Genomic DNA, 12,885 nt, shown 5'->3' with positions numbered 1-12,885 from the left:
GTGCTTACTGTGTACCAGGCACAAGTCTGGGCACTTTGCACACACTATGTCATCTAATCTTAAACCTAGCCCCTCAATAAGGTAGATTGTTTGAGAGGTGAAGTTACTTTCCCCAGGTCCACAGTTAAAAAATATGGGTCTTGTATTCAAACCCAGACAGTCTGGTTCTAGTACCTGCAGTCTTACTACTATCTTTCCTACTGCATCCGTTTTTCACCTCAGTTACCAATACCGATGAAGTAGAACATTAGTACAGATGATATGAAATAGCTGACTATACTCATAGGGTTTTCTTATACTAATGTCAGAAGCCTAGAGATAATTATTTTTCTAATCCGTATGTCATATGGTTTTCGAGTTATACTCCTCAAATCTCAACGCAATGAAATGTTAGGTAGAAGCTGAAATAATACAAAAGTATTTGGCAGTGTAATCCTTCCTACTGAGTAGATTTAGATCCCTTCAGAATCATAGAACCACAATTGAATCCATGGATCGTTTTGAACCTAGGATTCTGTCTGCATGAAACATTTCTTCCACATTTTGTCATATCATGCACAAGCAGTTTGTGGAACTAAGGCTAAGTGACTAATAAATATATGGAAAACTAAATAATGCAAATCCATATGGAAATGCCTATCCTCCCTCTTTGTTTCTGTACTCTGAAAATAGAGTTTGTCTATCCAGACAGAAGTTTTAGACTGTTGAAAATTGGAAATGACTGTGGTTCTGAAACTTGACCACGTGGCCACCAACCAGAAGTTACCCGGAGGGATCCTATAGGTGCTCTGGAATCTTCTCTCCTATAACCTAAAATCAGTAATTGCCTTGTACTCATCTTTCATAAATGGTAGAAATGTGTGTTGACTGTTTTTACTTTGTACAGAGACTTGAAGTTCACAGCCTTGATTGTATTTTGTTTTGTTTCATTTTATTTTTTGAGACAGTCTTGCTCTGTCGCCCAGCTGGAGTGCGGTGGCGCAGTCTTGGCTCACTGCAACCTCTGCCTCCCAGGTTCAAGCAATTCTCATTCCTCAGCCTCCCAAGTAGCTGGGATTACAGGCATGCACCACCCCACCCAACTAATTTCTTTTTGTATTTTTGTAGAGATGAAAATGGCCAGGCTGGTCTTGAACTCTTGGCCTCAAGCAATCCACCCACCTTGGTCTCCCAAAGTGCTGGGATTACAGGCGTGAGCCACCGTCCCCAGCTTATAGTTGGTTTTAAATAATCTGTATTATTTTGATTTTCTTAAACTTACTGTAAAATGGTTTTATTATCTATAGAATTAGTTTTTCTTAGTTATCCTTGTTGTGATTCATCTTCAATTAGTAAGCATCCAAAGTGTTCTAGGTACCACGTAATATCTTGCCTCTATGATATCTATGTATATATCTATATCTCCATCTATATATTTTGTTATGATTATATGTAGTTTTAAGGTTGCTTGGTTATTTATCTCCCTTGCTCTCTGCCTAACTTTAGAGTAACCAAATAAGGCAAATGGAAGAAGTAAAGATCTCAAAGAAGAGTAAAGTCGGAATTCTTCCATTTGTTGCTGAATTTGAAGAATTTGCTGGACTTGCAGAATCAATCTTCAAAAATGCTGAGCGTCGTGGAGACCTAGATAAAGCATACACCAAACTTATCAGAGGAGTGTTTGTTAATGGTAAGCTTTTGTTGTGTTCTAAAGAATTGTTATAGCTATTGTTTTTATTTCTGGTAATTAAGAAGTCGGGAACAGATAGGTTCATTATTTTGTATATCTTATAGTTTTTTTTAGGTTTTCTAACATTAAAGATTTCTTGAATTTGAAAAATAAAACCGCCGGGCGCGGTGGCTCACGCTTGTAATCCCAGCACTTTGGGAGGCCGAGGCAGGCGGATCACGAGGTCAGGAGATCGAGACCACGGTGAAACCCCGTCTCTACTAAAAACACAAAAACTTAGCCGGGCGTGGTGGCGGGCGCCTGTAGTCCCAGCTACTCGGGAGGCTGAGACAGGAGAATGGCGTGAACCCGGGAGGCGGAGCTTGCAGTGAGCCGAGATTGCAGCACTGCACTCCAGCCTGGGCGACAGAGCGAGACTCCATCTCAAAAAAAAAAAAGAAAAAAAAAAAAGAAAAGAAAAAGAAAACCTATTCGTATTCATTATGAACCACTTACATTTTAGGGTTTATGTGGGCTTATGACTATGCAAAATTGAAAATCTTTTTTTTTTTTTTTTAAGATGGGCCTCACTCTGTCGCCCAGGCTGGAGTGCGGTGGCATGATCTTGGCTCACTGCAACCTCCACCTCCCAGGCTCAAACAATCCTCCTACCTCACCCTCCCAAGTAGCTGGGACTACAGGTGCACCCCACCACGCCCTGCTAATTTTTTGTAGAAAATCATTTTTTAAACACAAAAACATGACCTTCCAGATTACATTTGCATTTTAACAAGTGGTCTTCTAGAGATGATGGGCTGTGATGTGTGTGTAACCTTAAGGAAATCAATTCACTTATTTAGGCCTCAGTTTTTCATATTTATTATACAAGGAAATTAGTACTAAAATACAAGAGAAATTACTGCCGAAATGCTGTAATTTGCTTTCTTCCTGTGTCAGATCCCACAATTAAGTTACAGAAAAGTCTGGACATGTCATTTCATCTGAAATAAATTATCTGATTGCATATATTCAGGAATTGTAAAAGCTAAAAAATTGATAGAAAATGGAATCATCTCACCAATTGTTGCCCAGGTTGGAGTGCAGTGGCATAATCTCGGCTCACTGCAACCTTCACCTCCCAAGTTCAAGCAATTCTCCTGCCTCAGTCTCCTAAGTAGCTGGGATTATAGGCAGGCATCATCACCTGGCTAATTTTTGTATTCTTAATAGAGACGGGGTTTCACCATGTTGGCCAGACTTGTCTCAAACTCTTGACCTCAAGTGATCTGCCCACCTTGGCCTCCCAAAGTGCTGGGATTACAGGCATGAGCCACCATGTCCAGCCTTGATTTTTTCTTTTAAAATTCAAAGTAGCTTTGCTTTATCTGATTCTAAAGTAATGTGGCTAGGCACAGTGGCCCACACCTGTAATTGCAGCACTTTGGAAGGACCAGTTGGGGGAATCACTTGAGCCTAGGAGTTCAAGACCAGCCTGGGCATCATAGTGAGGCCTTGTCTCTACAAAAAAATTTTTAAAAATTAGCCAGACATGGTGGTGTGTCCCTGAGTTTCAGCTACACAGGAGGCTGAGGCAGGAGAATCATTTGAGCTCAGGAGGTCAAGGCTGCAGTGAGCCTTGTTCATGCTACTGCACTCTAGCCTGGATGACAAAGCCAGACCCTGTCTTAAAAATAAATAATACATGAATGAATGAATTCATTATTCATTCTTTATAAATGAATGAATTCATTTATAAAGAAACTAAAAGTTATAAAACTTAAGAACAGAGAGATATTCCTTTAATTGGATAAAAAATCTATCTCAGGCCTAAAGCTTACATGATACTTAACTGCAACAGTAGAGACATTCCCTCTGAAATCAATTTAAAGCAGAAATATTGTTAGATCCTTTATTATTTAGCATTGTTATTGAAGTGCTAGCCAGTACAAGACCTGAAACATAAATAACTATCCCCAAAAATCAGCAAATAGAATTTTCAAATCAAGAAGAAAGTAAAGATCATTTTTAATCTTATTGTACAGAGATAATGTTAAATTTTTATTCTTCCAAACTTTTAAATTCCCTGTCCCTCTCTTCTATATATGGGCATATTGTGTGTGTGTGTGTTTTCTTTAATATAAAAGTGTTATCATACCTGACACACTATTTTCGAAGCTGCTGGACTCTATATAATCTTAGTATCTTTCTTCGTCAGTTAATATAGATAAACATAATCATTTTTAACGATTGTATAGTCATCCATATGTCATTATCCATTTACCAAATCTTCTATTAATAAACATTTAGGATTTTTTTAGTTTATATATCTTTGTATACTTGTCAAATAATTTCTTTAGGGTAAATTACTAGAAATGGAATTACTGGGTCAAAGGGTTTATGTATCTCAAGTCTCTTCCCAAATTGTGATACAGAAAGCTTATGTCAGTCTAGTGCTATGAGCAGTTGCATTACAGCTGTACCAATGCTGGGTATTACTAGGTATTACCAATCTTTTTATTCTTTGTCAACCTGATAGGCTATACATTATCTCACTATTTTATTTTGCATTTCATTGATTTTGTGTATGGTGTCTTTACATGAATTTTCAAATTTTATGTCCAATTTATTCATCTTTCCCCTTAACAGTCTTCTAAATTTTGGGCCATTCTTAGCAAGGTCACACTATCACAAAATTATTATTTTTCAATTAGTTATATTTTCTTTAGTACTTATGATTGTATTAATTTGTTTGCTTTTTACATTTTAAATGATTTAGCAATTTAGAATTTGGCTGCAAGATGTAAAGTAGGAACCTAAATTTCATATATTAAAATGGTCCAGCCGGTTATCCTAACACATTTTGAATAATTCATCATTTCTCCATTGATTTGAAAAGCTACTTTTATTATATACTGAATTTCCATATACACGTGGGACTGTTTTAGGATGACTTTTTATTATGATTAGGTAGACCTGAAGACTCCCATTACAATATATTTTATTAAGTCCAGAAATGTGCTTAATTCTTAAACTTACAAATGAAAAAAAAATAATCATATAAATGTTTATAGCTAAATATGGTCATACTCAGAGATGTTATTTTATTTTTTCTGTTTCGGTTTTAGTGGAGAAAGTAGCAAATGAAAGCCAGAAGACCCCCAGGGATGTGGTTATGATGGAAAACTTTCACCATATTTTTGCAACTCTTTCTCGATTGAAAATCTCATGTCTAGAAGCAGAAAAAAAAGAAGCCAAACAAAAATACACAGATCACCTTCAGTCTTATGTCATTTACTCTTTAGGACAACCTCTTGAAAAACTAAACGTAAATATATTTTCATTCAGTATTTTTCCTACTTTTGAACCTATACACGTAAGTTTGCATATGAATAACCTGCAGACATTTATCTTAAATTTTCTCATGTGTTGGTGCAAAGGGGACTCAGTTATTGAAGCTGCCAGTATGCCAGACACTGCTAGATGCTATATATTTTATTTCTTCTTTCTGTACATTATTTTTATACATTATTTATCTACTATATTTTAATGATAATTTTACTAATATTATTCTATTACTTATGCATTATTTCTTTTAATTCTTATAAACAATGATGTGTAAGCTAAGATAATATTATCCCCATTTCACAAATGAAGAAACTGAAAGTAAAAAAACTTGCCCGACATCATAATAGCTTATAAATTACAAAGCTGGGGGATGAACCTAGATTAGGCTTTGCCGTTACTCTTTCCCATTTCTTACCTTATAAATGACCAAGTTTACAATGTGTAGGTGGAAATTTCAAAAATATTATCAAGATAAAAGAAAAACCAAAAATTGCTTTCTACATTGCCTTTTACTTTTCTTTCCCTTCTTTTTCTTTCCTTACTTGAGTCATTTCCCAGAGTAAGTCTGTTAATTAAAGTTAAGAAATGATGATTTTAGGGAACTTTACAACATAGTGAAAGCTTAAATGAACCTTTTAAACTAACTGTCTACAATATAGTTACCTTTTATAAGTTCTTAACTTGAAGTTAGAGTAAAATAGTGCAGTGACTCACACCTGTAATCCCAGCACATTGGGAGGCCAAGGCAGGAGCATCACGAGGTCAGAAGATCGAGACCATCCTGGCTAACAAGGTGAAACCCTGTCTCTACTAAAAATATTTTAAAAATTAACTGGGCGTGGTGACACACGCCTGTAGTCCTAGCTACTCGGGAGGCGGAGGCAGGAGAATCACTTGAACCCAGGAGGCGGTGGTTGCAGTGAGTGGAGATCACACCACTGTGCTCCAGCCTGGGCGACAGAGCGAGACTCAGTCTTAAAACAAAACAAAAAAGAAGAATATGTATCTGCTGTCAACAATTCAAAGAAATACTTGAAAGACATTTAATCAAATGCAGAACTACTTGCTTATAAAACTTAAGAACAGACAAATATTCCTTTAATTGGATAAAAGATCTATCTCAGGCCTAAAGCTTACATGATACTTAACTGCAACATTAGAGACATTCCCTCTGAAATCAATTTAAAGCAGAAATATTGTTAGATCCTTTATTATTTAGCATTGTTGTTGAAGCGCTAGCCAGTTCAACAAGACCTGAAACATAAATGAGAGATATGGAAAAGAGAGACAAGATTATCACTGCCTGTATATGATATGTTGAAATTACTGGTGTTGATCAAGTGACAGAATTTAAAGCAAATACACTGAAAAACAATGTATTTCCTGTCTACCAATTAAGAGCTTATGTAAAAACAAAATTTTTAAAGCACTAAGAATAACTTATCAAAGAATGATAATTTAATGAATAAATAATCACTAAGAAAATTTTAGAAAAAAGTAATGAAAGGGAATGGGGTTTGTCAGCATTAATTCTTTGTATTGTGCTCAAATACAGTTATGCCAGTCAATAAAAGTATATATATATAAAAGAAGACCTGGGAATAATATTTATAATAATATAACAGAGTCAGTATATTTAATATAAAAGATCTTACTAAAATCAGTAAGAAAGCACTAAGACCCCAATTTATAAAGGGGGCAAGGGGCTAAATCACTACTAAATATATGAAAGCAGGTTAACCTTATTTCCTAGGAAGCAGTTTGTATATATACTGAAGAATCTTTCAAATACTTAAAGTTATGCTCTTCAATAGAGTAATTATAGTCCTGGAAATTTAATCAGTAAGGTGGGTAAATACTTATATACAAAAAAAGTTTATGACAAATATATTTATAGTAGATTTTCTAAAGTCTCACTAGATTTGCCAAGTCCAAAAAAAGAAGAGGGAGAGGGATGTTAAATATCTAGTACTAGAGGAATGAATAATAATTGTGGTTCAGTCATTGTATGAAATGTTATGCAGCGATTAAAATTTATATTTAGGAAAAAACAATATTAAATGTAAAGTGTGACATGAAATTTTAATCTCATGTATGTATTCACACATCAAAAGATTAGAAGGAACTCTACAGTATTAACAATGCTCATCTCAGAAGTATGTTAATAGGAGATTGTTATTTTATTGTTTATACTTTCACACACTGATTTTTGCATGGTGATTATACACTACTTTGTAATCAGATTTTTTTTAATGTAAATAATAATGAAAGCAGGTCTTAGCCATTGTTTCTTTTCATTTCCTTGAAGCATTTCTTTGAAGGTGTTGAAGCTCGTGTGGCACAGGGCATAAGGGAGGAGGAAGTAAGTTACCAACTTGCATTTAACAAACAAGAACTTCGTAAAGTCATTAAGGAGTACCCTGGAAAGGAAGTAAAAAAAGGTCTAGATAACCTCTACAAGAAAGTTGATAAACATTTATGTGAAGAAGAGAACTTACTTCAGGTATGCTTAGTTCTTTTGACCATCTGACTTGAAGATCCGTACATATACTGCTTTTCTTTAAATATTCTTCTAGAAATGCTAGAGATCTAGAGCAGGAGGAGAGTTCCATTAGAGTACAGACCAGATTAATGAATTGTGAGGAAGAAGGGAATACTGTTTATATAAGCATATATGGCTATTTATGCTTATTTCGTATTTCTACTTTATTATGGTGAGGCATTAAGTTTGTTTTTCTTTGGTTGGTTGGTTGGTTGAGTGGTTGGAATTAGAAATGGGTTCATAATCTGGCTCCAGATTAAGCTGTGTGACTTTGGGAAGTTACTTAACCTCTCTGAGCCTTAGTTTCCTTATTTGAAAAGTGGAAACAATACCTCTCTTGTATAGTAGCCACTGTATTGGGCAACATAGCAAGACCTTGTCTCTACTAAAAATTAAGAAAATTAGCTGGGCGTGGTGGCACATGCCTGTAGTCCCAGCTACTTGGGAAGCTGAGGCAGGAGGATCACTTGAGCCCAGGAGATTGAGGCTCCAGTGAACTATGATCCTACCACTGCACTCGAGCCTAGGCAACAGAGTGAGGCCATGTCTCAATTTAAAAAAAAAGAAGAAAGAAAGAAAGAAAATCAGCTTAGAGAGGTGGAGTAATAGGACCAAGTTCCCATAACTAATGGGTAGTGGAGCCAGATTTAAAGCCCAGATGAGGCCATTATTCTTTATAAACCATATTGAAGGCCCAGATATGAGTGAGAGTAATTCTGATTTCAACATCATGGAAGACTTCCTGAGAGATATTGCATTGTTTGTTTTAACCTCTGAAAGTCAGATGTACTTGAACAGGCAAAGTGGGGATGGAGGGAGTAGCATTCTAGAAAGAAATAATATGAGCTAAACGATGAAAAGTAAAAAGCATAACACTGCTTAGGGAATAGCAATTGATCTTAAGTTGGCAGGAATTTAGGATTTATGAGATTTAGGATTTACAAGACAAAATCTTGGAAGAATACATTCCCTCAGCTGTCAAATAGGGAAGATGATCATAATACCCACCCTCACCAGGTCATCACGAGACTTAATACTATAATACATTCATAAAGTGCTTTGTACTGTGCTGATAAAGAGTAAGCTTCAATTAATGTAATCTATTTAAGCCATTATGTCAATGTGTGTATCACATTGTGTCTTGGTAGTTGTCTACATATTAGCCTCCACTGTTAGATTGTAAATCGCGTGATTGCAGATAATGGGTCTGACTCATTTTGCTGTCCTCCAAGGCATCAAGCAATGTTTTGCATCAACAATTTTAGATAAAGAAAATTTTAAATGTTACAGGAAATGAAATTAAAGCATTACATTTTATGTAATCACTAGTCTTAGTTCTATACATAATTGTGCATATCCACATCTGTGTTGCATATTGGAGTATATAAGATAATAGCTAAAATGTCATGAGTGCTTACTTGTGTCAAACACAGTTCTAAGCACTTTATGTACATTTCTTATTTAATTCTCACAGCATTATGAGGAAGGTCTTATTATTATCTTGGTTTATAGATGAGGAACTTGAGGCATAGAGCAGTGATGTCATATACTGAAGGTCACAAATCTTGTAGGTAAAAGTGACTAGGATTCTGGTTCCAGAATGCATGTTCTTAGCTACTATACTACCCAAATTCTTAGAATATGCCTTGGCATTATTTCTGCATACTAGATTACATATTATTTCCATTCATAGCCTAATGACTTTTTTTTTTAATAATAGGTGGTGTGGCACTCCATGCAAGATGAATTTATACGCCAGTATAAGCACTTTGAAGGTTTGATAGCTCGCTGTTATCCTGGATCTGGTGTTACAATGGAATTCACTATTCAGGACATTCTGGATTATTGTTCCAGCATTGCACAGTCCCACTAAACCTTGTGAAAGAAGAAAAGATAACTGAATGAAGCATTTGAGTATACCAGACACTATACCAGAATACCAAGCAACTGTTTTGAGAACCCAGACTTAAAATTTTATGTATTATTAAATGTTAGATAAATGGGTAGTACCATACTACAAATATTTAAATGCAAAATTACCAACCTATATAGCAGTTTTATTTGCCCTATAGGTTGCATACTAACTTAAGCATTCATGTCATCATAAAATGCCTTTAGCATTTCTCAATGACTGGATGGGAAATTTTCCTTTATTGCCTAGCTGCTTGTGTTTGAGTGGTTGTCCTATGAGCAATGCATTTGGAGTTCTTCAGCTTTCCCTACTTCTCTGTTGCTTGCTAATCATGTAACTACTAAAATACTGTACAAAATTGTTTTTTCACACTAACAAATGTGTATGTGGAGAAGAGGGCTCATGTGATGATCATTTGTGAACTTAGATTTTTGAGGATTGTGTGACTGTAGTAATAAATGTGAAATAAATTTTCAAAAAAGTTGACATTTGATAATATTTTTAGGTCTATTATATGCTCTCTTCTGTATTAAAGCAAGTTCTTACAAAATCCATGTACAAAAATTAATTGCAAGTTTATATACCACAAAACACTTAAAGTTTAATAATAAGTAAAGTAAGCTGGGTGCAATGGCTCATGCCTGTAATTCCAGCACTCTAGGAGGCCAAGGAGGGAGGACTGATTGAGGCCAGGAATTTGAGACTAGCCTGGGCAATACAGTGAGACCCTGTCTCCATAGAAAAACAATTTTTTGTGGTGGCACATGCCTATAATCTAAGCCACTTGAGAAGCTGAGGCAGGAGGATTGTTCCAGCCCAAGAGTTTGAGTGAGTTGTGATTGTGCCACTGTACTCCATCCTAGGCAACATAGCAAGACACTCTCACTTAAAAAAATAATAATAAAAGAAAAATAATAATACTGAAGATGTTTAGTATTTAGGACTAACTCTAACAAAAGATGTGCTATATCCTGAACTGTGGCCCTACTAACATTTTATGTTGATGCCCTAACCCCCCATGTGGCTATATTGGAGATAGGGTCTTTAAGGAGATGATTAAGTTTAAATGAGGTCAGAAGAGTGGGAACCCTGATCCAATAGACTCAATGCCCTTGTAAGGAGAGGAAGAGACAGCAGAGCTCACTCTCCCTCTGCCATGGGAGGGCACAATGAGAAGGCAGCTGTCTGCAAACCAGGAAGAGAGCCCTCACCAGAACCTGACCATACTGGCACCGTGATCTCAGACTTCCAGCCTCCAAAACTGAGAAAATAAATTGTTTGGCAGCCCAAGCTAATACGAGATGTATAAGACATTTAGGGAGAAATTATAACTACTGAAAGACATTAAAGAAGAACAAAAGAAGTATTTAATGTTTCCAGATAAGAACACACATACTAAAGTAGAAATGGCAGTCCTTTTTTTTTTTTTTCAGAGAGAGGATCTCTCAGCTCTGTTACCCAGGCTGGAGTGCAGTGGTGTGATGATAGTTCATGGCAGCCTCTATCTCCTGGGCTCAAGTGATCCTCCCACTTCAGCCTCCCAAGTAGCTGAGACTACAGATGTGCACCACCACATCTGGCTAATTTTATTTTCTGTAGGAATGGGGTCTCACTATGTTGCTCAGGCTGATCTCAAACTCCTGGGTTCAAGTGAGCCTTCTGCCTCAGCCTCCCAAGTAGCTGAGACTACAGATGTGCACCATCACATCTGGCTAATTTTATTTTTTGTAGAAATGGGGTCTCACTATGTTGGTCAGGCTGATCTCAAACTCCTGTGTTAAAGTGATCCTTCTGCCTCAGCCTCCCAAAGCACTAGGATTACAGGTGTGAGGCACTGCACCAGCTGGCAGTTATTTTCAAGTTTAAAGATTCAGCACAGTTCCAGTCAAAATCACAACTGTCTTTGTTTGGTTTTGTTTCTGTAGGACTTGACAAGCTGATTCTAAAATTTATATGAAAGATCAGAAGACTAACAGCCAATACTCCCCCTTGGAAGCTGGAAGGAGTTTCCTTATCAAGAATTATAATTAAAGCAGTATTTTATTGGTACGAAGATAAATAAGTAGACCAGTGGAATGAAACTGAGAGCCCAGAAACAGAACCATAAGAATATGGACTCTTTATTACCCGTGTGGCATGGCAAGTCAGTGGGGAAACGATAGACTTGGAATAAATGGCACTGAGACATTTGGTAGTCCGTAAGAGAAAAGGTGAAAATGTAACACCTGTCTCACACCACACACAAAATGAATTCCACTTGGACTGAATACCTAAATGTGAAAGGCAAAAACTATAGAACTTTTCAAAGACAGTGTAAGAAAATATCTTTTTTGCCTCGACAGAAAAGGATTTTGTTTAAAAAGACACAAAATTGCAAATTGGAAAAAGTTAATAGATTTGACTATATTAAAAATAAGAACTTAACGGTCTTTTGATGAAAGTGAAATAATCCATAAATTGAGAGAATATAACTGCAACGTGTCACAAAACAATCAGCATCCAAAGCCTATTTTTAAGCTCCCAAAAATCAGTTTAAAAAAAAAAAAAACATAGAACAAAAAAACCCAAAAAACTTAAAAAGGCATTTCACAGACGAAGGAAACAGAATGGCTAATAAACATATGAAGTGTTCACCTTTATTTGTTATCAAGGAAATGTGAATTCAAAAGGATATGAAGCCATCAAAACACAAATGCTTCTACAATCACTTAAACCATCTGACATTATCTAGTAAAGATGCGTGTCACCTGTGACTCAGTAATTCCAGTCTTAGGTGTGTGCCCCAAAGGAATACATCTCAAAATCCTGCATGTCTCTGCCAGGTACCCCCCCGCCTCCTTTCCTGCTTTACACATTAGAATAACCTATGTGCTTATAAATACATGTGCCTGGGCCCCACCTCCAGACATTACATTTCCATTGGTCCAGAGTGGAGCCCAAGCATCTGTGGTTTTTAAAAGCTTCCCACTAATTCTGGTACTCTAAGGATTGAGAACCACTGCCACAAAGAAACTCATGTATTATGAATTAATATTAGGTTGGTGCAAAAGTCATTGCCATTAAAAGTAATGGCAAAAACTGCAATTACTTTTGCACCAAACTAATACAAAGTCTAATAAAAGTTCCCATCACTACTTTGGTTTGTTATAACAAAAAACTGCAAATAACCCATATGTCCATAATAGTAGAATGGATAGATTGAGGTATATATTCATTCAATAGAATACCAATACAGTAGTGAAAATGAAAGTAAATTTCTGCTATACAAACAAAGTACATTAATGACAGGAAAATAATGTCAGATGAAAAAAGTAAATCACAAAACACATGCAGTATGATTCTATTAATACAAAAGTTCAAAAACCTTTAAGATTAAATAATATGTGGTTTGGAATTACAAATGTAAAACTGAAGAAAAGAGAATGATAAAATTCTGGA

General features: G+C 35.9%; 1 protein-coding gene across 26 annotated transcripts in view; it reads left to right on the top strand.

Annotated features, from left to right (window-relative positions):
• EXOC1 (exocyst complex component 1) overlaps window positions 1–9,933 on the top strand; it is a 51,385-nt gene extending 41,452 nt beyond the window's left edge. For all 26 annotated transcript variants that reach the window (XM_055294623.2, XM_055294614.2, XM_055294622.2 and 23 more), the window contains 4 exons: window positions 1,486–1,669; window positions 4,774–4,973; window positions 7,302–7,496; window positions 9,256–9,933. In XM_055294623.2, the coding sequence (XP_055150598.1) occupies window positions 1,486–1,669; window positions 4,774–4,973; window positions 7,302–7,496; window positions 9,256–9,408 (732 nt within the window). In that variant the 3' untranslated portion in view covers window positions 9,409–9,933. The remainder of the gene's footprint in view (window positions 1–1,485; window positions 1,670–4,773; window positions 4,974–7,301; window positions 7,497–9,255) is intronic.
• Window positions 9,934–12,885: the final 2,952 nt, after the last annotated feature.

The sequence above is a fragment of the Symphalangus syndactylus genome, chromosome 10 (assembly GCF_028878055.3).
Source record: "Symphalangus syndactylus isolate Jambi chromosome 10, NHGRI_mSymSyn1-v2.1_pri, whole genome shotgun sequence".
NCBI classification, from domain to species: Eukaryota; Metazoa; Chordata; class Mammalia; order Primates; family Hylobatidae; genus Symphalangus; species Symphalangus syndactylus.
Note: the sequence above shows the minus strand (reverse complement) of the source record. Positions and strands in the feature narration are given on the sequence as shown.